General features: G+C 37.0%; 2 protein-coding genes across 2 annotated transcripts in view; both read left to right on the top strand.

The window, feature by feature from the left end:
• The window catches only part of LOC124642147 (craniofacial development protein 2-like), a 31,458-nt gene extending 11,202 nt beyond the window's left edge, over nucleotides 1-20,256 (top strand). The window contains exon 2 of the mRNA XM_047180460.1: nucleotides 20,181-20,256. Within this exon, the coding sequence (XP_047036416.1) occupies nucleotides 20,181-20,256 (76 nt within the window). The remainder of the gene's footprint in view (nucleotides 1-20,180) is intronic.
• Nucleotides 20,257-21,773: 1,517 nt separating this feature from the next.
• On the top strand, nucleotides 21,774-24,776 carry LOC124642135. The gene is made up of 6 exons (XM_047180442.1): nucleotides 21,774-21,789; nucleotides 22,039-22,124; nucleotides 22,643-22,762; nucleotides 23,349-23,499; nucleotides 23,949-24,085; nucleotides 24,525-24,776. Exons 1-6 carry the CDS (start codon nucleotides 21,774-21,776, stop codon nucleotides 24,774-24,776), a joined length of 762 nt encoding a protein of 253 aa, XP_047036398.1.
• Nucleotides 24,777-26,690: the final 1,914 nt, after the last annotated feature.

A 26,690-nucleotide genomic window follows, 5' to 3' on the forward strand; every position in this document is an offset into this window, starting at 1 on the left:
ATACCTAAAAAGACAGTGAAAATTAAAATGAAAAATTAGTGTTTCATACCTATACAAGAATCAGGGAGAGGTGCAAGGTTTCAAAAAAAGGTAAATAACTAATGGACAAACTGTAGGTAATTCATTACCATTACTATTTATGGAAATCAAACCCGCGACACACAGTAGAGCCAAAACTCCATTCATACCGTCAAAGAGTAGGTATCTAACGAACAAAGTAAAAAAAACTACGTAAAGCTAATAACACTAACAATAAATAAATATGTTTAATTTCTTCAATAAAGTCATCAATTAATTCCGATCGCGTGCAATAAATAATAATTATTGGAATAATTTATTGTTACCCGTTTATTCATCGTAGCAGTTATAATACTTAGGGCTGATTTTTCAATCATCGGTTAACTTCTATCTGAGGAATAAATATGGCGGTTTGACATATTTTCCATACAAAAGCTGTCAAAACGTTAAAAATACTCCTCAGATAGGAGTTATCTGGCGATTGAAAAATCAGCCCTGAATTATGCACAGTGCACAGTGTGCCTGATGAGGCTGCCGCTGGAAATAATATTATACATTACAATTTACTCTGTTTATTTACGTTTAAACGCTTTTCAAGCAGTTCGCATATAATTAACGGAGTCTTTGTTTATCTTGTTCATTTTGTGTGAAATATCATGACTTTATGTTGTGAATGCTAATTTGTAATTATAATATAGACTGGTCGTTTTTCACAATGATTTTTGACGTGACCCGAGGGAATTTCCTCTTGTATTCCGATAAAATATAGTTCATACGTTGTAGATGATTGATATATCAAAGATATCAAAGACCAGTGGTTCCATGATTTAGAACTAAGAGTACACTTACCAAAAAGTTCAAAAAATATCAGTACAAATATCAAATAATATCAGTAAAAATATCAAATAATGAAATCTTTTATAATTATTACTACGTAGGTAAATCTGCACTTTCTTCTACTTCCATCGGTTTAGCAGACATACATAACTTATTAAATAAGACTTCCAAATATCATACATTAATATAAAACGTGAAAAAATATAAAAATAAACGTAGAAATCAGATCGTCACATCGACGCTCGCTTGATTGCCTTCAATCAAATTTATTGCAATTTCCTCGAATATAATTTTGCTTCAATCAACTTGATTTAGATATATGCGTTGCTGTAGACGCGAGAAAAGGGTACGTGTTTAAAAATCATATATTTTTTTATACAATTACGAGTGTAGCTTTTTATTTTCTTCATTTATTTTAGTACTAGCCGTTTTCCCGCGGTTTCACCCGCGTCCCGTGGGAGCTACTGCCCGCACCGGGATAAAATATAGCCTATGCTACTTGCAGATAATATAGCTTTCTAATGGTGAAAGAATATTTAAAATTCGGTCCAGTAGTTTTTGAGTTTATCCATTACAACTAAACAAACAAAGTTTTCCTCTTTATAATATTAGTATATACTACTACTTTTACGAGAGAATTGCCTAGGCTTTAGCTTTCTTTAGGTTTTTGTTCGATTTTATCTGAGTACTAAACGTTTAAGTCGATTCCGTAGTTTTGGCGTGAAATCGTGACACGTAGGCAGAGCAGTTGGGAGTACTTTCGTATTTAAGTCAGTATAATATTAGAAAACTTCTTTTCTAAAGAGTAAAGTGTCTTCACACTTTATGCATAATTTTAAAATTCAACAAGATTGGAATTAGATTACCTTTTTTGAATTAGTATTGATAAAGCGTTACTTTACTACATGTTTGTGTTTCATAGATTTTTACAAAGAAAACGAAAAGTAATGAAATAGCGACGCTCTAATTTGACCTCAAATAAGTTTATTTTCTCCCAGCAAAGTGAGATAGTCGAGATATCCGCACATCAGACTATTGGGTAGTAAAATACACATAGGGTCTCATTAAATTATATGGAAATAAACAAAACTTTTAGTATGTTTAACCAAACATATTGAAAAACACTGATCAAAGTAGTTTTTACCTTTAGGGACCTTCTGGAAGCCAACATTTTTTGTATATGATTTTTGTTAGCTGTTTTTAGTAGCGCGTAAAAGCGTTAAGGCGTTGTCTTTATTTTGGTGGTCTGAATGATTCCTTAAAGGATTTTAATGGAACCTTATATTCTGAGTCAGAACTGTCTTCCATATTTTTTTACGTAGAACAAATATCAAGCAACGTTTTAATTTGACCTCAAATAAGTTGATTTTTCCCCCCAAGTCTCCTATCTGCAGAACAAAAGTGAGATGGTCGAGATATCACATCAGACTGCTATCTACTGGAATACGGAGTCACGAGGTGGACGACCATGGACGTAAAGACTGGAGCGTTAGCAGATTCATATTTTTATAATTATAATAAGTTCTTCATTAAAACATTATTCAACAAGAGGGCTTTTTTATTCTTCTTCCAAGGAATTAGCATTGCCATACAACGTCGCAATGCAGCCAGTCTACTGGGCACGTTGGCGGAGGACAGTGATGCTGAGAAATACTTCGACGTCTAATCAATGTCTTGTGTTATATTTATTTCTATTTTTGTATGTAGTATATTGTTTTCTATCTATGTACATGATCCATCAGGTAATACCAAACTTTCGGAAACTATTTTTTTTACAATCTCGTTGCATATTCATACTTGATTTAAAAAGAGGTTTTGTTATTAGTAAATTAAACGATGACTTGCGCAAGACGGCTGGCAGGAGCTGGATGCGAGAAGCCGAAAATCGATCTCAGTGGCGTGCACTTGGAGAGGCCTATATCCAGCAGTGGACTGCGATAGGCTGATGATGATGATGATGATGATGATGATGAAATTAAACGAAATTGAAATGAGAAGTTTCATTTTACTTTGGTAACATTTCATATAATATGTGTAGTATTAAATAATATGTTTTTTAAAGTACTCACAATCTTTCTCACTCCACACAAAAAAACAGAAAACCTTCTTAATTTCGCTACCTATCTGTATAGTATTTAAAATTCAATTTTAATCTAGAGGAGAGTATATTTCGCTGACGGTACAGAGACAACGTGAGTGCGCAGCGTAGAGATAGTGCTCTCAATAAGCGCAGTCGAGTAAAATCATAATACGGGGCGAGTGGAGCCGGGGGCTGGCGCTAGTCACAAGGAGAAGCGAGTATGTATTGAAAATGTAGATCATTATCAATTTCAAGAAAAAAAAATCAAGCAATGAGTTCAGTTTATTTCCAGAAATGTCATCCTATAGTATGATATTCTGGTTGTCATTTTGGTGAAAAATTAAGCATTGCCATCAAAACGTGGCTATGCTGCCAGTCGGTTGGATACTCTCCTGGTGGACAGCAATGAGGAGGAGATTTTTGAAAGCCAATTTGTAGTTATTATTATAATAATTTCAAATTAATTAAACAATAATTGTTCCAGTATATATTATTAGCCTACTGTTGAAAATAAGGCTCTAACTAAAGTGTGTTGTCGCTTGGCCCTAAGCTTAAATTTGATGGTTAAAATAAGACAACAGTAACTTAAAACAAACCACTTTCACGATCCACATAACCAATTTTGCACTTAAAGCGGTAATTAATAATCAATTTTGATTAAAAAACTACGCATTTTCAGTTTCACCGACAACATAAACGTAATTTTTTCTTAATACAACTGTTTAGTTTTAAAATTAATCGTAAAAATATAGAGAGACAGTTGCTGTCGTGAAATGAAACGATGGCTACCGCTCATGCCTTAGAGCTCTCCGAAAATATGAGCGGTCCGAAGTGGTGTGCTCTCGAAACGGAGCAGGTTCGACGATCTATTCGATTATTTATACCGTCCGATGTGGTCCTGCCGCATTCGAATACCCACAATGTAAGGCACTCCCGCGCATGAAAGGAATCTATGGAAAATTAAAGGATTTTTTTTTGTTCTTGGGTTTGTAGTTTTAAAGGTTAATTTCGTTGTTCATTGTAGAACACTCACTGCGTTAGTAGTAGGCAACATTGATAGTTTTTTTATGCAGTTTTGTCCACTTATTTATGTAAAACGTGCACTGTGCGGCGTGAATAGATGGAAGTACCTACTACGTACTTGCTACGACTGGCTACGATTGGCTACGACATTTGCTACGACAATCGCTACGAAACGCAATAACAACTGAGAATATACAAAATTCAATTTTTGATAGGTTTAGTTAGGTTGAAGTTCATTCAGAATTTACGGTGCCTATCATTAATCTTAACACTTTTAATTCTTTGTGGTGAAAATAATTTTAGATTTTCCATTTATTTTTATCAAATAAACTAAAATTCATATTTTTAACGTCTAATATAATTAGCTTCACTTGTAACTAGGTAGGTAAGAAAATCTTGGAATCTTAATTTGACCCACTTTCCGGTCTTTGATTAGAATGAAATTTTGCACACGCTCTGAGTTCTGATGACAATACATGATTAGCTAAGGAGCGTCATTACAAATTGTAATTTTTAGTGTGTGCTTTTAGTTTTGTAATCAATTTATTTAAATACCGTAGCACATTAATTAACTAAACAAAATCCAGATGCCTTGACCTCAAACCTCAGTGCAGTGAAACAGACCACAGTATCCGTAGAAAGTATTAATATATTCTGCGCTAGTACCTGCAGTGCCGTGTCTAGCAGAATACTAACTCTGTGACGTCAGCTGGCACTTGTTCTGAAATTCATCAGCTGCTCTATTTCTGGAACAATTTCGCTTGTAAATAATTTTAGCAAATTAATTTTAAAAGTGTATTTTAAGGAAAATTTTATAATCGGTCGGTATGTATGAAATTAGGTTTTGAATATAGTTTAAAGTCAAAGTTGATGTATGATGGACGTACATTGCGTACCTAAATAAATATAACCTACATGTTATTTTAAGCTATATAAGCTATAATTATACTTGTAACAATAAAAACTATTCAGCAGTTTTTGCCTAAAAAAAATAAAGCGAACATTTACACGTAGATCTAGACACACGGCAGTGTGTCCGCCAAGTTCGAGCAAAAAAAGCGACACACCGGCCGTGGGTTATATTACACGAACCATTTCGGGCCAAATTCGACCCCCCTGTAACTCAAAATCTATTTTATTTACGCATATCAAATTTCTAGTATCTATTGAGACCCCCTCACTTATCTAAAATACAAAATTTCATTAATATGCCTATTGTAGGTCTTGAGATATTGACGTCAGAAAATCGCTATTTTTACTATACACTCACTGACTGACTGATTCACTGACTCACTCATCAAAAACCTAGACCACTTCCAATGGTCGTATTGACTTGAAATTTGGCATGGAGGTAGGTCTTTATGTCAAGGTAAAGGGAAAAATCTGAAAATGGCCAAGTGTGAGTCGGTTTCAAAATAATGAAGGTGTTTTATACCCGGTATACCCCTAAGGAACTAAAACGAACTAAAGGACAATGGGCGTTTCCGGTCCAAATGTACACCACCAACGAGACCTATATGGCTAGATAGCTTGTTAAATATATAACATTTTTTGTTAAGGAAGTAAAAAAAAATATAATGCCAGAAAAAAGTTATAGCGAAATCAAAAAACTCATTTTATATACTTTTCATTTTTGTTGTTTTTTCCAATTATTTTCCACTAGCTTCCGCCAGCGGCTTCGCCCGCGTGGTGTGTTGATAAAAAGTAGTAGTAGTAGAGTAGTAAAGATAAATAGTACGCCATCTATCGAGCTATCGGGAAGCTCGCGATTGAACAATGAGCTACAGGTTAAAGCGCGAGATATCATTGCACTTCTTACGTATCTTAAAAAAAACAACGTCACCACGTTTTAAAAAGCTATCATTCCACTTCTTACGTATTTTAAAAACACATCGTTACCACGTTTTAAAAACACCCAGCGCCATCTATCGCATACCTCAAGAACTAAATAACTTAACTAATACTTTTACCAATTAGTAATTCGTTGAATTATAGTTATTTCAGGATAAGTAGATGTAAAAAAAACAGTTAAGACGATAAAACAAATTGTATGCCATCCCTCGGGAATTCCTCATTTTGGAGGATTCATTATCGTATCATTTAGCTTCTAAATTTATATGTTCATATTCGTTTGCAATATATAAGTAGATGTAAAAAAAAACAGTTTAGACGATTAAACAAATTGTACATCATCCCTCGGGAATTCCTCATTTTCGGGGATTCATTATCGTATCATTTAGCTTCTTTTACATGTTTATATTCGTTTGCAATATATTACCTTGTTTTAAACGACACACAGCGCCATCTACAATCCATCCATCAAGCAAACAATATTTTTGTTTTCCCTCGGGAATATCAATTTTTTCGGGATAAAAAGTACCCTATTATTTAATCCGGACTTCTGACTTTACGTCTGCAAAATTTCAAAGCAATCGGTTCAGTAGTTACGGCGTGAAAGCGGAACAAACAAACAAACAAACAAACAAACTCACTTTCCGATTTATAATATTAGTAAGGATTAGTAAGGATGATGTTCGATTTTCGTCCTTTCTGTGACTTCTGTCAACATGGAAGCTTTGAGAAGAAACTGCAGAATTTGCAATTATTCATTATTACAGAGAAGGCATCACCAGTTACTTCGACCTTTCTTGGATGACCATCCAGGAACCGCTGAGCATATTCAAGCACTTCTGGCGCCTCAATTGGTTAGTGATTCGCACATCTGCTAGGAAAATATGAGCTGCTAAGCCCGCGGACTCATAATTAGATTTATCCGCGACCAGTGGTCAAGACGTTTTGAATATTCAAACGTTCTTTCACCAGTGTTGGACCAGCCGCCACTCAAACTAACTAGGATGGGCAAAATATACCTACGTCTCGATTTACTGGTATATGTGTGGTGGTTTTACTAGTTCTTAGCAATATTGCAACATTTTTATGTTATTTTACAGTTAAACCTTGACGGTGAAGAATTCATCTGCCGCAATTGTTGGCTGAGAGTGCAATACGCAGTTAATCGTAGCAGGGATGAAAATCCACCAATAAGGAGGCCTGCTGAAGGCATTTTTGAAACAACGGAGTTTGCAAGGGCGCCAAACACGTCTAACTCTTGCATTTTTTTGGATGTGTTAATGAAAGTCGATGTCGTATTCCGGAAGTAATCAAGCTTGATCTTTTGATTCACTCAAACTTTTATATACCACCAAATGCTAGAGTTTGTCGGGAGCACATAAATCGTAATGATTGGCATCGGCTTCTTGATTCTCCAAACGCTTGTCACGACTTTCCGGGTGCATTATTGGTTGAAATGTTGAAATTGTTACAAACGCACATAAAAAATAACCCAAACACAATGGATTTTGAAAATGTCAGGTCGATGGATCCACAACTCCTGCATTATCGTGTAGGCTTATCTCTTAATGAGTTTGAGCAGATAGGAAGAGAAACTCCATCCCTGTCACGTGAGGAGAGTCAGCCCAATACATCGCTTGCTATTTATTTAATGAAGCTACGTACTGGAGAGACGAATGAAAGACTGAGTATTTTGTTTAAAATGAGTCGACGTACGCTTGAACGTAAAATGAATGTTGCACGAACTTGTCTTTTACGTGAGTTTGTCCCACAACATCTGGGGCTTAATCATATTTCGCGAAATGAAATAATTCAAAGAAATCGAATCCTTCCAAATGGCATTTATGGAAACCCAGAAGGAGGACTTGAGGACGGAAAGGCCTGACCAATCAGAGAGAGCTTTCGGACAGTTGACAATTTGACAATTTCTCATCGATAGATTATAATATAGCGAAAAATAATGCGTTAAATTGCAATCAGATGTTACGGTTCACAATAATTCGACAGTTTACAATCTCTCGAGATAGATTGTAATCTAACGATGTTTGTAATCTTACGGTAACATATATATTCAAAAATCAAGCAACTTCCTTTTTCAGCGGGAAACGTACAGTTTACACAAATATGACAATTTGTTGAAGCCTTTTCTTTTAGTATGTTGTGATGGATACATCATAGATGTCACAGGCCCCCATGCAGCCACGACATCTGATGCTGTAATAATGAAACGTTTAATAGAAGAAAGTGAAACTAACGCTTTTCATTACGTGTTCAATCAAGGCGACGTATTTTTATGTGATCGTGGCTTCGGGGATGCCGTTGAGGAAATCGAAATGCGTGGTTATGAGGCGCATATTCCTGTAAGTGTAGGTCGCGGCGAAGACCAGCTCACAACGCTTGAGGCAAATAAGAATCGGCAAGTAACACTTTGTCGGTGGGTTATCGAAATAGAAAATGGTCGCTTCAAACGTGACTTTAAGCTATTCCGGCAAGATTTTTTAATCGGGCTTTGCACCACATGATGGACGACTTTCGTGTAGCTGCTTCTCTCATAAATGCTTTTCACGTAATAGTGCAGGATAGCAGACACGTACATGAATTCATGCGAGTTATGAGGGAAAGGCTGCACGAACCCAATCGCTTAGGTGCATATGTCAAAGAAAACAACCTTAACAGACAGCGGGTGATGTTTCGCAATGTTGAAAACAATATTATCGGAGCAGAAGAGTTTCCGAGGCTAACACATGATGATTTGGAATTGTTTGCTTTGGGAACATACCAATTAAAGCTTGCGCGAAGCTATTTTAGTGAGCACATACGCAATGGCGTATACCATGTGGAAGCAGCAAGGGAAGATGTTTTAAATGATATTGAAGGCTTCGGCATCGAACGCAATAATGCAGTTATGCTTCCTGCAAGGATTCAGTCCAGACAAGCTCGTGCAAGAAAATATTACTCGTACATTGTGATACACAACCATTTAAATGGCCGGGAAGCAATTTCTAATTATTATTGTTCTTGTCTTTCTGGGATGCGAACTTTAGGATGCTGCGCACATGTAATGCTAATTGTTTGGTATTTTGGGTGGGCAAGACACCAACCTACAATTAGTATCCCTGCTGCTGATCTAGACAATGTAATAATAGATGAAAATGTATTGATGAACGATTAACTTGGTCGGCAACTATGTACATAAGTGTTTTTCGAAGAATCGTTTTTTTTTTGTTTAAATTCATATATTCTGATGTAAATACCTTTTTTACTATATTTTTATAACCCTATCGATAAGTGTATAGTATGCAATTGTAATTATAGTTATTACTGTTGTACATACTACGTGTATCTATAATATTTCGAGTTTTCCAGTGGTTATTTACTCTTGGTGATTATTCTTGCCTTCTTGCCTTGCCTTCTCAGAGTGAAAAGAGGCTTATGCGCCTCCGTACTCTCGTATGTGCGTGGCTTTTAATAAAACACTGATTAATTATTGCTATTGTGTACACGACATGTGCAATGTCTGTTATTAAAAATAAGTCTAAAAGATTTTTTTTATGCAATTGTGTCTTAGTTACTCGTCTTAGTTTAAGACAAAGCTATAGTATGTAAAATAATAATGATAATATAAAAAAAAAACTACCGAAAATTAAGAACACATTTTTGGCTATAACTTTTTTTTTGGCATTGTTTTTTTTTTGCTTTCTTAGTAAAAGTTACTCCAAATTAAGCGGACTATTTAATTATATAGGTCTCGTCCGTGGTGGACATTTGGACCAAACTTCATACATTCTTGCCCAATCTCCTTTATCTATATTTATATAATATATCTTCGAATGGTTTATATTTAGTTTAGTTAGAAGTAAAATAGTGTAGTTAGAAGTAAAATAAAAATCTGAAAACGGCCAAGTGTGAATCACTTTCGAAAATAACGAATGTGTAACTTTGATCCACGTACATAATATATGATAACATGTCATGTCAGTCAGTTGGTAAATCTAGTCCATTTAGTTAATCTAGTTCATTTCTTTGTAAGAAACATAGTGCATATTAAAAAATCTAAAAGATAGTATAAATGAGACATTCCTTTAACTAACTTCATCATAAGAAAAAAATAAAATAAACAACCTTACAAAAATAAATGAAATCCCACCCAAAACAAAAATGTGAAAGACTGCCAAGTTCGATAATATGGGAATGCTTCGCCTATAAAAGAAGTGAGATCTGAATAAGTACCAAGTTCCATACACATACCTCAGTTAAAAATAGTTACTTTTTAATGATGTTACTTGGCAAGTTTTAATAGAAAATTAAATACTTGATTCATTGCGTTTAGTAGGTTTATAACAAGGTGTATGAAAACTTTCCAAGTAACATCATTAAAAAGTAACTATTTTTAACTGAGGTATGTGTATGGAACTTGGTACTTATTCAGATCTCACTTCTTTTATAGGCGAAGCATACCCATATTATCGAACTTGGCAGTCTTTCACATTTTTGTTTTGGGTGGGTACATACACACAGTGTGATGTTATTTCTGCAATCTCTCCATTTTAAGCGGTTCCTCACAATTCACAAATTGTTTATAACATTTACATAGTTATATGTATTTCGACTATTGGAATATATCGTGTGCACTAAACAAGAGACAACTTCTATCACAAAACACATAGATTTTTCCTCATCTCTGAACATAGCGGGGAAAGTTTTAAGCTGTGCGACGGAATCTTAAAATGTAGTTCGTCTTGCTTTATTTACACCGCGGCAAGCGTGCGAATATAAAATAATATACTTATCGGCACGAATCTTATGCTCTGACCTACATCTGCGCAGAAGTGATTTATTAGCAAAGAACCAATCCCGAGTGACGGCTATGACGCGATGCGCTGCGGGTCAATCACCGCTTTAGCCTGCCCCCGCGCCTCACTTCATACCACAAAAGGGACCCAATAAATTACTTCTGCGCAGGTGAAGGTTAGAGCTCAAGATTCGTGCCGATAACTATATAATATAAAAGATTTAGTTAGGAAGGCACGTTAAACTGTAGGTCCCGATTATCATTGAATATCCTTGATAGTCGTTACGGGTCGTAAGAATCCAGTAAGTCTGACAGACAGTGTTACTAAGTGTTATCGGGTTGCCCCGAGTTGAAGAGGTCAGATAGGCAGTCGCTCCTTGTAAACAGGTACTCAGTTACATACGGTTGGATTGGAAGCCCACACATAGTTGGGAAAAAGGCTCGTAAAAAGAAGAAGACTTGGATAGGATGAAGGGATATCTATTTTTCGTAACAAGATAAAAATGTCTGTTACGAAAACACTGACTGTTATGAAAATCTGTGTACCTGTGTAACCTACCTCTTATGTAAGGCTGCTGTCTCACGTCCGATAGTCGGTGACCGATTTATTTGTCTGAGAAAATGGTGCACGTCTTACAAAAAGTAGGTCAGAAAAGTAGGTGATTTTAGTTAATTATATTCGTAAGGAAGTAAAGATTTTCAGAGCATCCGAAATTACTTCAATATGCAACAATAAATTACGCGTCGGTGTGACATACAGACATACTTATGGAACTGCACGAGCGAACACAACTTGTTTGCATATGTTGGGACCATGGAGAACAAAATGACTAGCAGAGGTCATCATCATAACGGAAAATCTTCTAAGAAAGCAGCGCGCCAAAATGCGGGTGTGAAGAGGACGAGGAACGTTACTGCCTACGCACTTACACGTGTTCTTTGGCCCATTACTTTAAAAAAATATCGCCAACCAATCTTTGAAACATTGGTTTTAATTTGACAAGGAACTTCTGCTATCTGATCACGCCTACCGTACGTTGCTTGACCTATAAGAAAGCGTCTGAATTTTGTTCTTATGGCACCTCCGCTATCATTCCTTACTCCGTGGTTGAGCAGGGCATCTAGCTCGTATTGTGACACACGTAACTCGAGTGCGTCGTGTGCATCAGTTTTATTGATTCTCTAAACTTTATTGTTCAGTTTAGTTCTATTTGACGCTGTTCAGATTATCTAGGAAAGAGCGGCCAAGTCTAAACTGACTTCACTTAAGATCAGGAATTTGTAGTTAAAGACTCATTATCTTTCCCATAAAGAACCTCATCATCAGCCTATCATTTTCCAGGGTATGCTGGCGTCGGCAGTCGAGTACCAGTTTCACATGGAGCGACAGCCTTTCTGAACTCCACCACTCAGTTACCCTGGCAAACCGATAAATAAGATCAGTTGTTAGACTTTCTGGTTTCTGATGTACCCCGAGGACCAACTATAACGACTAGAGATATCAAAGATGTTCAAATGGTAGTCGGGATCTATCAATTTAACCTTATGATCGGACGACCCTCATGGCTGATACTTGTATTGCAGACATTTTATATATAGATACATACATCAACATTCATATCAAATATGGCAATTGGCATCTTTGAACTTAATAGTAGTAGGCTACATTATTGGTTCTGCGAAAAACAGCCAAACTCAAAAATAACCAAATGAAAATATGCTTCAAAAGGCTCTTGATAAACAATTTTCTCCCCTACTGAATGGGTATTACCGCGCCGGTGTTCCTCCGTTGTCGTGCCGATGTCGGGCCGATACCGTGGCGATGTCGTGTCGCTGCCGCGTCGTTAAAGAGAAAACGTAAACTATCGACGGAAGCTTTCGGTTCGCTAATGATTTGTGTATAGGGCTGTCACTAACTTATCAATGTTATATTTCTGGAAACCTACAATAAGATATTTATAGGACGATGAATTCAACAATTTATTTACGGAAATTTTGAACAATAACACTTAAAATTTTGGGACAACTATAAATTAACCTTAATATGGTTGGGAAAGGCTAGATAGACGATTGATCAGAAATTTCAGTACAATTTTCGTTTTTTATCCCTTGTCGTGCATCTGCAAGCTACTTCTGCTACAAGCTGTTACTTCAGCAAGAAAATTGCCATTTAAACTTCATGATACCTACACATTAGAACGCCGACTTATCCGAGTTAATTGGGACCGGAGTCGATTCGGAAAATCGGACATAGACCAGTAATAAAGCAAATCGAATTGTCACACAGAATAGAGACCTTCAATAAGTCTAACAAACACAGTTCTACAATAACATTTACCTGAACATCTCGATCTGGCCTTAACAAAAATACAAAATATAAAAATTCACAACAATAAAAGAGGTGCAAAATAGCTAAATTGGCGATCCGGTTAATCGGTTTTCTACTACATTTACAGGGAAATTAAACTAAGATATTTGATATAGATTTAAACTAAGATGTCGATTCCTTAGCCCTTAAATGAAGAAGAATAAGAATCTCAGAGATACCTACATCAGAGACACGGTATTACAGGTGTATTAGTTAGGTTACATTAAGTACAGCATATCTTACAGCTCAATCGGTATTTTTATTTTTATTTTATTTTATTTTATTTGGGAAACAAACAATCAAACAAACATATGCTAAGTAGACACTGGTACACATTATTTCATAGCATAAATTTGGACACTGAAAATCAAAAACTTCGATGAGTACCATCCCTGACTATAGTTGGCTTCGTTTTAAACATCGCGACAGTTTCGGCACTACTCGCAGGTGCCGCGAAGAGCAAGAGGGGGAGCGGAGGGGGGAGAAGGAATGTTGGGAGGGGGGGGGAAGGCCGAAGACTTGTCGGATATTGCTTCATTATTATATTTGCAGGAATAACGAATGAGTTTCGAGCAGTTGCATTGAGCGGTGGTGAAGGTATGTCATTCATGTGTTAAGGTTCAATTATTTTCAATGGTAGGAGGTGGTTTTTTTAATTGAAATGAAAATATTTTGTTTCCGTGTTTACTAGATTATAGGTTAGCACAGTTTGACCCAAGTCAAGCAAACCAATTTTCACTCTATCTGAATGCTGCTGTGTTATTATTTTACAAACTGACAAACATCACTAATGACTGTGTAAGAAAGCAGAATGAAAACGTATTGCAGAATTGCTTTAATGCTGAAATTAAAGCTCATTCCTTCTGAGTTCGAGAAGGGACAATAAAAATTAGATAGAACACATTTTTACAGAAAAATACCTCTTCCTCTTTTACGTTCCTCCAAAACATCTATTCAGCATAAGACAACAGAATTCAGGAGCAATTTTATCAATACCCTCGGTTGAGAGCACCTGAGTGCTAGCACTAGCATATACCGCGGCGTCGCTCGTACATTACGAAGCCAGAGTGCACTTCGAGACGAACCTTTGTCATTTTATATATGTACGTAAATATATTGTGGGTAGGTATCGGCTGAGTCGCGATTTCCTGAGGGGAATCTCGTTTTTTGGGGGTTTTAGAGTGATTCCTTTTTTTTGGGGGTTTTAGAGTGATTCCTTTTGGGATGTAGAGTATGGTTGTTTTATAAAGTTTAATTCTTTTGGTTTTGCGTAACAAAATCTTATTTAACTACTAAAGATTTTAAACGTAGCTTTGAATGAAAGAAAATAGCGTAATAATATTTAATTTAATTCTCGACAACACGAGATGACACGTTACGTTGCTTAAGTTAGGAATCAATTCCGTACACATATTAAGTGACAAAGGGTTGGCGTTTTGGGGGTTTCCATTTGTAAATTATGACGGTCAAAATCCAAGTTTGCCCAAATAATTTTTGACTTTAAGTTTGTAGCGAAATACTGAAAATTTTAATGTCCAAAAATCCACCCCACGTTGAATAAAAGCCAAAACCCTTGGATCCCCATGCGTCGAGAAGTCACATTATCAACGAGGCTCGATCGAGTGCCTCTTCACACCAGCGCCCTATTATCGTTTTCGTCACAAAAGATTTACTTGCCAAGAGCTTTTCACAAAACTTTGAGTTGCAATTTGTTGTGTTATATTGTATAGCATAACTGTGGGTATGTTACAGTCGAAGGTTGAACGCTTGGAGATGTCGGTTTGATTATTTGCGGGTCAAAATCGTAACAATCGTATCTGTGTTTCGGATGGCACGTTAAACTGTAGGTCCCGGCTGTCATTGAACATCAAGCCAGTAAGTCTGACACCAGTCTAACCAAGGGGAATCGGGTTGTCCGGGTAACTGTGTTGAGGAGGTCAGATAGGCAGTCGGTTCTTGTAAAGCACTGGTACTCAGCTGAATCCGGTTAGACTGGAAGCCGACCCCAACATGGTTGGCTCGGAGGATGATGATGAATCGTAACGAATTCTTCCGCGTCTCTGAAATGGTTCCATGCTGTCAATTGTACATTGTACTTTTTAAAGTTTTCTATATCCAGAAAGATTTAGAAATCCAAAGATAGAGAACAGTCTAGAAAGATGACGTTTTGAAAAGCAATGTTGTTTTTGGAAAAAGAATCTTCGATTTTCATAGACAGATTTGTCTAAGAGTTTAATTGTGCAGCAAAAAAGCATTTTCAGTGATTTTAAAATAAATGTGTTTTAAACATGATTCTGACCTATTATTATTGTGAACTACCGACCACCATCTACCATAAATAAAGCGTAAATAACTATTAACCTCCTAACTTCCTTAGTAGTTCTTTAAAAGTTAACAATATCTTTATAATAAAGAGGAATATAAACCATATTGGTATTTTTTGCGTACCATTACAGATTATTATAAATAATAATGTTCTCTTTGAGACTTCATACTTCAATATTTTATACAAAATTAGCAATTAAAACAATCAAAGCCTTTTAATTAACTACAAAAATCTGCAGAATTTTCGAAAGCATGAAGCAAATAGCAGATTAATCCTATCACAACTTGCACACAAAATTGTACTTTAATACGAAGACTTACAGTATATTTTTCAATAATTGATGGGGGCTTTAGTACCTTTTATACACGCGACGTTTAATAAATTGAGTGGTCGCAGTTTATAAAGTTTTTTCACAGTTAAGTTTTGAGCGTTTAATTCGTATAGTCTTTGTGTGAAGGAATTTAGTGTATAAGCTAGTTGTTTTCAGGCGAAAAGCAAGGAATTTCAGTTGTTTTCAGAGAGTGATGCTGTATGTACATAGCGACACGTTATTTAATTAGGATTTCGAAGATAAGATAACTTTAAGGTGTACCGTGGATATAGTAAAGTTTAAACGAATTTAAAAAATCTGATCAGTGATTATGAAAAATTGCAGGAAACATTGTGTTTGATAGATTATTTTCGTGTTTTTCTCAACAAGAATATGTTTATATTTTATGCTGTAGTATATTCATTTAATAATTTCATAAAATATTGTCTAGATAACATTGTTTAAGTAAATGTAAAATGTAATGTTCTGAAAAAGGTAGTAACACTGTTTAATACCTTTTTCAGAACATACCCATAAATCCCTAAAGAGAATTATACAAAATACTCGAGTTAATTAAAACATACTACCATATACATTATGTGAAGAAGAAAACCAATCACGACATTAAGTATAAAAATCTCAAGTAGACATAAAGACCACCCTTCTTTTACTTGGCAATAGGCTAAAACTCCCGACCACAAGTGCACTTAAACAATAAGGGGCTTATCTGATGTCAGACCAACGGAACAGCACGTTCTGATGTCAGATAAGGGTGGCTGACCATCGATCCACAAATGTTATGCTCTATCGCGATTTTATCGACACATCTGTAGTTTTTCAGAGGGTTCATCTTACCAACTAAATGAAATATCAATGATGCACCCTTCTTAGTGGGCAAAGAACCTCTCAAGCAAGAAGTATCAATGCAACTTTTCTAAGTTTGTATGTACTTTCTAAGTATATCGGAGAGCACGTTAATGGCGGTCCAGCTTGTGATCTCTCTCCAGTCGTGTCGGATTACTGTGCCATCTGGCTATGAGAGTGAAGGAATAGAGAGTGCACTTGTGTTCAAGCAAATGCTTGTGCACTATTTGTGTCCTGTACACCCGGCTGATCTTCTTAGGGAGAACCGCCGCCACGGCTATGAATCGGGCTGGATGCCATTACACTAAAAACCGCAAAAATGGACCTAAAAATATTATCTTCTTTTCGTCATTTTGTCTATTGTCCAGAATTGCCATTGTATATTTGAACCTTCAGTGGTTGCAATACGAAACACAATAAAGATGGTAAAACAAAAGATCACTTCTTAGTTACGTCATTGTTTATCATTTCGCGATGTTTCCATTAGCAGCCGTCGCAGTCAACAATTACAGATACTAGTTTAGACCGCGGATTCTCCTTACAACAAAGAGATTTAAATGAGAAAAGATAATCTTCATACAAGAATTTGTTTTAGTTTCGAAAGGCACGTGAAATTATGTTCTAAAAAAGTTTGAAAACCTGTCTTACTAGGGTGTATCGGGTTGCTACGGTAACTGGGTTGAGGAGGTCAGATAGGCAGTCAGACACTGTGTATAAAACTGGTATTCACCTTCGCGTTCTGAGACTGGGGATCATAGTTGGGAAAAGGCTAGGCAGATTATATAAAGGTCGCCGGAAGACGCTGGATGCAGGTCGCCTTCAACAGGTATCTGTGGAGATCTAAGGGGGAGGCCTATGTTTAGCAGTGGACGTTCTATGGCTGAGATGATGATGATGATGAATTGTATGTAAGTAAAAGCAACAATTTTAGTCGACTTTAAAAAACATATGTTCTCAGTTTGACCACTTATGTATGTATTGTTGTGTGCGATTATCGCACGTTTGGCTGAACCGGATGACGGCGAATGTTTTAAGTATATTACTGAAGATTATAGGCCTCATTTTTGTAAAAAAGTTTTTTCAACTCATTCAAAAAATTCTTTAGTCCCTGTTACAAACGTACACGACATTTTTTTGCACTATACCAACACGATATATAGTTATGAGCAAGCTGTGTATGAAGTAACTAAAAACAATAACAATGCGCTGTTTTTAAAGCTATTGATAATAAATAACGTTTCTTCTCTCAGTATTGATTCAAATCTCAAGAGTAGTAGTTTTCTATTTTTTTTCTTGTCTTCAAGTCTAATTAGGAATGTAGTTCCCGTTGAAAAATATTAATTTATTTATTGTATAAGTTTGTTGAAAACGGCTGTAGTTGTAACAAAATGCTCGTGTTAAAACTTATGATCGTTGCTGTGTGTGCGAGCGGATTCTCAAGTGAGTGAAAAAGTTTTATTTATTACTGAAACAAGTATAAGTTGTTGTGAAATTATCAGCTTTAGTTTTCATAAAATAGATTAATATTAAAAACCGAAAGTCTGTAGCGCTTTCAAGTTAAAACAACTAAACAGATTTCTATGTAAGGAACACTGTACTTTATCTGGGTTACGAACGTAGTTAAATAAATACACAAATAAATTATTTATTTGCAAGAAATATGGTGTTACATAGGATGTGAGCTTGTGTAGGTACTGAACATATTTCACCCTTGCAAAATACAGATATTTAAAACGAATGGAAATGAACTAATATTAAATTCTAAAGGATATTTAAAGTAAGTTCCTTCGGGACTTGTACCACGACGGATAGCTAGATATATTTGACATAAATCTTGCATACTTTATCTGTAGAATGAAAAATAGTTCAAAAAACTAAACCACGCTTTAAGCACGCACTAAAATGACGTTTCTTTGCTAGTCATGTATTGTCATTAGAACTCCGAGCGTGTGCAAAATTTCATCCTAATCGAAGACCGGGGAGTGGGTCAAATTAAGATTCCAAGATTCTTAAGGTGAGTATAGATACAACATTTACTTGTAACAGAACATCGAGCCGTTCTATGATGTGTACTAGTGTATCATTCTTTACGATCTAAACGTCGAACACGCTCGCCTGTTTGTTACAAACCAACGAGCATATTGGTGTAACATTTCGTCGACCGTATTGGTGAAACATTTCCTCGAGATACGAGTGCGGGCGATGCAAAAGAATGAACGCAAGCTACAACGAAAAGTTGGTAAATGCCCACTCGCTTTGAGCATTTACCTGTAACATAACGCCGAGCATTCGCAGGAACGTTACATTACATGGAAATGCTTTGGAGACTGAGCTTTTGCCTGTATTGTACCATTCATAAGGACGAACTGAAATGCTCCAGAAAATGTTGTATTCTATACTCACCTTTCCATACACAGTTAGTTATAAGTGAAGCTAATAAATAAAAATATAAGCTTGTTAATAAAAAGGAGACTAGTGTATCGTTCTTCTCATTATAAGAAGTCTACCAGTGAAACAGTGATATCACGGTGCTTTTCTTGTGTTTAGCGGACACAGTGCCGAGTGTATCGACCACGGAGCCCGTACCGAGAGAACAATGTGGAGAGGACAGACTGGAGAAGTACACCGGTAACACTACAATCACTCCGGGGATCAATAATATAGAGAACTTTCCTTGGTTGGGCCTGCTTATTTATCCCTATGGTGAGAACCTGATAATATCCGACTTGTACAGTCAACTTCAGGTCAGTGGTAACAGTTTTATAGGAAAATCGTACTTATTACTATTGAGTTAAGGTGCATGACAGTTACCACTGATGTGCGGTCTGCTGTGCTTACTATTTACAAATTATCCTACTATTATACACTAGCTGATCTCGCGAACTTTGTATTGATTAAACCTTTTCTGGACAAACATTCCTCTACAAAAATTTTAAAACCAAAAGAAGTCAAATCGGTCCAGCCATTCTCGAGTTTTAGCCAGACTAACGAACAGTAATATATGTTTATGAATAAGAAGTGAAAGTTTCTGAGGTTGTATGGATGTTTGTTATTCTTTCACGCAAAAATGATTGGACCGATTTGGTTGTTTGGTTTGTAGATAGGAGATACCTAGATTAACACACAGGCTGCTTTTTATCAACACACCACGCGGAACGAAGCCGCGAGCGGAAGCTATATAGTTATTATCATAAGGCTAGAGTTTGTCTGTAACGCGTTTTCAGAAAGAAGCATTTTGCCTACAGAAAAAGGCTATTACATTATTTGGTAAAGTTACTTTCAGCGTTGTGGGTACAGATAAGAAAGAAGAAAGAAAAAAATATTTATTGACACAACACAAGACATACCTACATACACATAGGAATAAAAAATACAAAAATCCTATCAAACAAAAAAAAAAATTTGCAAATCGGTCGAGGCGTCTCCGAGTAATCGGTGAACATACATAAAAAAAAAAAGATCCCGACGAATTGAGAACCTCCTCCTTTTTGGGAAGTCGGTTAAAAATAACAAAAGGTTGCACCAAATAGATCCAGTTCAGCATTATGCCAGACAGCTAGTGCCTGACGCTGGTTTTCAACTGGACCTATGAGAAGTTGAGGGTGTTAATTGGCATCGAAAGGTAGTCTCAGTCTATGACCAACTACAGCTCCGCTTACATAGTGATACGCGAATGATAACAATGTGTTAATTAATAATAACTTATTGCAGACCATCCAAGACCCACAACGACAGCAGTTATTCTGATCTCCAAGGAGATAGTACTGGCATCAGCTTTGGACATTGATTACTATCCCAAGAATGATTTTAGGTAAAGTATAAACATAGATTTTGACTCATCCATCCTCCGAGCCTTTTTCCCAATTATGTTGGGGTCAGCTTCCAGTCTGACCAGATTCAGCTGAGTACCAGTGCTTAACAAGAAGCGACTGCCTATCTGACCTCCTCAACCCAGTTACCCGGGCAACCCGATACCCCTTGGTTAGACTGGTGTCAGACTTACTGGCTTCTGACTACCCGTAACGACTGCCAATGATGTTCAATGACAGCCGGGACCTACAGTTTAACGTGCCATCCGAAACACAGTCATTGGTGTCTAAGATATACTTAGAAAGTACATACAAACTTAGAAAAGTTGCATTGGTACTTGCCTGACCTGGAATCGAACCGGCGCCCTCATACTTGAGAGGTTGGTTCTTTGCCCACTAGGCCACCACGACTTTTGATGTCGCTCAAGTGGAATGTGTATGTGACTTCACCATCATCATTGGCCACAGAGCATCTTGGTCAGATGATTGTGGCAGTGCTTGTGTATGCGGTTATTAGTGCCGCAAGCACTTTCTTTTACGGCTGAATAAGCCAATGGCTGCTCGACACTTCACTAAGAGAACAAGTTATTCTTCCTCTCTTACCTACATCGTCTGCCTATTTGTTAGAATTCTTCCCAGGTTCCATTAGAATCTTTCCAGTAGTGTTTCATTGTTTTTTTTTGTTGTAGATTTCTATCACGCGTGGTGCTAGGCAATAACTGCAGCGGTCCATTCTTCCGAGTCAGAGACTATACCTTTAGCCCCGACTTTACTCGCACCACGTACAGTTCACTAGCTATCGTGCACTTGGACACCATCCGTCACGAACACGGTAAGTTATTTGGAAATATATAAACACTTTTGTGATAATCTTAAGTATAATCATCGGCACGAATCTTGAGCGCTGACCTTCACCTGCGCAGAAGTGATTTACTAGCAAAGAACCAATCTCGAGTGACGGCTATGACGCGATGCGTTGCAGGCTAATACCACAAAGGGGACCGAATAAATCACTTCTGCGCAAGTGAAGGTCAGCGCTCAAGATTCGTGCCGATGATTATTATATACTCATCCCGAATGTCAAGGTCGGTTTCCAGTCTCACCAAATGCACTACAAGTGCCTGATATGGAGTAACTGCCTATCTGGTTTCTTGAACCCACTTTTGTGGGTAAAGTTGTTCCCCTTGATAACATTCGTTGACATACTTACTTACTGGCTTCTACTACTCGTAACTTTACAAAGAAAAACTATTGCCAAAGAACGACAACTGGACCTACGGATTTTTTATGCCTTCCGAAACTCGAAGGAACCAGAAGATGATCACCCATATAGACCACGCGGCTGTTGTCATGGGGACCGCCTCCTTTATTAGAAATTGTTTCCGAATAAAATATATCAACTAACTATGTAAAAAGTATATTCTTCTTCTCTGCAGTAATGTTCCCCATCTGCAGCCCACCACAGGAGTTCTCTAATGGAGAAGAAATCTATGCAATGACTTTATTTAATGGTGTGTACCTATGAGCAGTTTCTTTTAGTATTTTTTTTCTTGGCCCAGAAATGGGTCTTTAAACAGTTATTATATTAAAAAAAGCCTGTGTCAGATCTGTTCAAATAGTTTTCAATAAAACATGGCAATGCAATTTTGATGAGTTTGGGGTCTTAAAATATATCTGTTAAATTGTGATGGGGGGAACTTGAAGTAACTGCTGCAAGTTTGCAATAACATATAGAAGGACATAATTAAGTAATTTTACAGATTGTTACAACAGCTCAATGGTCATGGTTCACAAGATGGATTATGTGGACACCACGCACTGCCACGACTATTATAGGAGAGTTGAGGTAATTATAGTAATGAACAGAACAAAAAACATTGTGTCTAGCATTGAAATTGATCTTTAGGTGCCTTACCCCCGCACTCAGAGACATTTAATGATTACTTAAGTCCCTCCTTAGTAACAGATTCTCATAGAAATTCTGCACTAAGGAACGGCTAAAGTAACCATTAAATGTCTCTTAGTGTGTCCATTAGTAATAAAAAAAAATAGTTATGATCAGCATTTTTATCGTCCCACTACAGGCTTTTTCTCACACAGAGAAGGGATGAGCGTTAATCGCCGCGCTTGTTCAAGGTGAATTGACGATTTCAGACTTTAACGTTCAGGTTTCTTCGAGACGTTTTCCTTCACCTTTACGAGCCGTTAACCAAGTATTTAGAAAGTACAAATATCTTAGAATAACATTGGTACTAACCTGACTTGGAATCGTGCCGCACCCTCGTTCTTGAGAGGCTTCAACCACTTGGCCTCTTCGATTTGAAGACCTTCGTCTATGAATAAATCAGCATGTTGAATCCCCAGTTGGACATAGAGACCATGTGGCCTATTCACCTGGTGTGCGCTAAGGGTGTGAAGGGAGGTCACTGCATCTGGCGCAGTGGCACCGCCCTCGTCATTCGAGACGATGGACAGTGGAAACTGGTGAGGACCTTGCAAATTACCTGATCAATATTTCTTCAACTTTTCTTTGGGTATGGAAAGTGGAGTGAATCTATTAAGATATGTTCAAGAACTAGTAATTATATGATTTGAACCATTTAATAAAAAAGTAAAACAAACAGAAACAGATAAAAGTTATGTGTAAGTCCACATGTCTGTGCGCACGCACAGCACTAAATTTTCAGTTGGTTCCTGATAATTGAGCAACATTTTCTAATTTCACGATGAACGAGATATGATTAAAATAAATTAATCTGATATACTGTCCTGTCTTCTTGCCATTTTCTTCTCTAGTTCTGTACGTCGATTCTACAAAATTCGAACAACTCGCATGTTACTTCGCATTTCACTTCGCTATTCACTCTCGCTTCGCATTCGGTTCAAAACGTTCTAAAAGTCATCTCATACTTTATCTGTCAAAATCTCGAATTTAATTTAGTTCAACTCGCAAACACGCTCGAAAGAGTAGCGCTAGTGTAGTAACTCACGGCGGATTCAGATGCGAAGTTTAGAGTGAAGCTTATAGAATCACATTTCACATTTTAAATCACATTTTTTGTTGGTGCAGCTTGGTCTTGGTGTCTACGGTCCTGGCTGCCAATCCCCGTCCAGGTTCCTGGACTACGGCATGTACCACTACTGGGTGCAGCGCAGTATCTCCAGAATTGGACAGCCTGCCATCACCAGGATAGCACCAAACCATCTGATAGTCCGGAGAAGTTATAATCATTTTACTTATTTTTATTTTATGTAGTTACATTTTTATCATCTGTATTTTGTCCCAAATCAACAACGTACCTAGTTGAAAATCCTATTAAAGTTTGTTAGATTGCACTCTTGAATTTTGGTTCAATACGTAAGTTCATCGTCTCAGAAATCAGTGATATGAGTAATCCTTCCTCGCTTTTTTTGAGGCTTTGAGATGGCCGTTTCAGGTTGTCTTTTGGCTTGCTATGAACGCGGTTGGACCTTTAAGACCATATGTGTTTTGAAAAGAGTGTCTATGGAGTTTCTTGCCGGTCCATCTCCATAAGACTCACTCCTTGGAACCGTGCATCTAGCTATTAAAGTTTTATAGGTGTCTGTAATAGCGCTATACAAAATAACTATATACTATATGCCTTTGACTTTGAGAAAAATAATACGTAAAAGTTTCATAACGTTCCAGCAACAACAAATATCCCAAGATTCGGTCACTGCGACCCCGAGGAGCAAAGGATGGAGATCTTCTCGGACAGGACCACTGTCGTGCCACCTTACACAGAGTTCGGAGAGTTTGACCAAATAGCTAATGTTTATTATAATGTAAGTGACTTTCAAGTCTTTAGAGGGCAAAAATGTTTAGGAGGCCATGTAGAACTGTACGTCGATTCTATAAAATTCAGACAACAACTCGCATTTCACTTCGCTATTCACTCTCACTTCGCATTAGGTTCAAAACGTTCTAAAAGTCATCTCATACTTTATCTGTCAAAATCTCGAGTTTAATTTAGTTCAACTCGCAAACACGCTCGCAAGAGTAGCGCTAGTGTAGTTTGAGAATGCCAATCACGAAACTCACGGCGGATTCAGATGCGAAGTTAAGAATGAAGTCTTACAGAATGTCAGTCCTGAGGAGTCAGGTCTGGGTAGAGATCAGAGATCTAAAGATAGAGGGTAATGGGGAAGGCTTAAGTTCAGCAGTTGATGGTAATAGCCAAATATGTGAGATGTGCATATTATATAGAGATTAACGTTATTCCAGGTGACGTTACTCCATAACGTGGACTATCACTGCATAATAATCAAAGTTTGGCACGTGTTTAAAACTACTGCGACCCCTGTGATGACGATACATCGTTTTAAAACGAAACCTGAAGAAAACACGACGAGATCCGACATACATTATTTCGTTGATATAAAGTCAAGACAGACCTGTACGTTTGAAGTGATTGCTTACGGAGCTGCCGTTCATCCAGAAGAGGAGATTGAATTGGATTATACAATACCTACCTAATTAACTGCTAGTAAGCAGTAAATATATTGACAGAAATGTATGATTTTAAGTGCCATTGTAGTATTGAATAGTTTCTTTATAAGTTTGTTTTAGCCATAAGTACTGTTCACATATCTTACTGTAAAAACATGATGATGTATTGTAGGCACTCAAAATAGTTTTTTTTTGTAACAAACTGTAAATAATCGTGAAATTGACAAAATTATTACAAGATCACCTTCGTTTTCTGTTCATCAAAGTTTTCCCCACATCGGTATGTCGAATGCAGCTTAGTGTCACTGTTCTACACGAATCGAATGTCAACTAGACCTCTTCAATCCAGTTACTCGGGAAACACAAATAATATAGAAGCGAAGAAAACATCCACGATGGTGTTTTGTTATGAAACTAAAGTATGCCATTTTTGTCAAATACTATATAATGTTTTGTTTGCCCGACAAAGTGGAATTGTACAAAAGTGGAATTTCAAAACAGGCGATGATTACTCAAATGGCTAGTTGCAACAAACGAGTTCATAAGGCAAACACTAATTTGCCGGGAGGGTGGGTGATCACGGTTGCTATATAAGAAATAACTTTTTTATTACGCGTGTCATTAAAAGAAAGATGCAAATCATTCAGTGTAAATAAGGGTTCAAATATTTTGTAATGTGTGACTGGGCTGTTTGTTGTAACGTGTAGGTAGTTTTCGGCCAACGACGATATTTTACTTATCAACGGTGACCAACAGTCACCGTCAATAAGTTAACGCTCATCAAAGGAATTCACAAGAGTAATATTCGCATAGGAATTCGAAAGGGACTAGATGAACTTGCGCTATTGTTACCAAGAAAATTGAAAAGACACCGTGTATATGATATAATCTTTGCTGGCGTGACCCCCGTGTAATGGTGATTACTAAGAAGTTTAGTGCAAATAGTTCTAAAGACAATATGATCAGTTTGACTGTCATTTGTGTCCTATTATTCAAAATACCGTCTTGTTTAAATGTAGGTAAGTAATTCGTTTTAAGTGATTACTTTTTAGTGGTCAATAATCTCAGAATAAGTGAGTCGTGGCCTAGTGGGAAAAGAAACAACCTCTCAAGTACGAGTGTGGGTTCCAAGCCAGGACAGGCAAGTACCAATGCAACGTTTCTAAGTTTTTATGAACTTTCTGAGTATATCTCCGACACCAATGACCGTGTTTCGGAGGGCAAGATAAAATGTACGTCCCGACTGTCATTTGAACATTATTGGCATTTGTTACGTGAAGTGCAAAGCCAGAAAGTCTGGCAACCAGACTTATCAAGGGGTATCAACTTATCAAAGTATCAAAGAGGTCAGGCAGTCCTTCCATGTAAAATGCTGGTGCTCAGCTGGAACCGGTTAGACTGGAAACTGACACCAACATAGCAGTAAAAATGGTAGGCGGATGGTATAGCTTATAACATATTTGCTATGTTTTCAGAAATTCCTCCTGCAAGTTGTGGCATTGACAACTCTCCGATAGCGCATGTGTATGATGGAATCACTCGCATTGAGACCTACCCTTGGCTCGGAATCCTATACTACCCGCATGGTAAGTATCTTGGAAATCATTGTCGAAGAGGAATCCTGGACTAGTCTGTAATCCCCAATTTTCCTTGAGCAAACGTCACGTGAAGAAATGTTGTTAATGTTTATTTGTCTGTGTGAGAGGAGGCACTACAGTGGTACAATAAAAAGGTTGATGATAGAATCCAAATTGAGACTACGACTTTTGAATTTGTTTTAACATTTCTTATCAGGGTTAGTCAGATAGGAAATCCAGCCGCTCCTCCGATCTCAAAATAAATTGACGTGTAAAAGTGATGTACGTAATGTAGGCATGACATGCAAAATAAACGATCCCATTTCATTTTAGTTAAGTGTGCTCCACGTAATTTTGCAATTCT

Source organism: Helicoverpa zea, chromosome 24 (genome assembly GCF_022581195.2).
Source record: "Helicoverpa zea isolate HzStark_Cry1AcR chromosome 24, ilHelZeax1.1, whole genome shotgun sequence".
Lineage (NCBI taxonomy): Eukaryota > Metazoa > Arthropoda > Insecta > Lepidoptera > Noctuidae > Helicoverpa > Helicoverpa zea.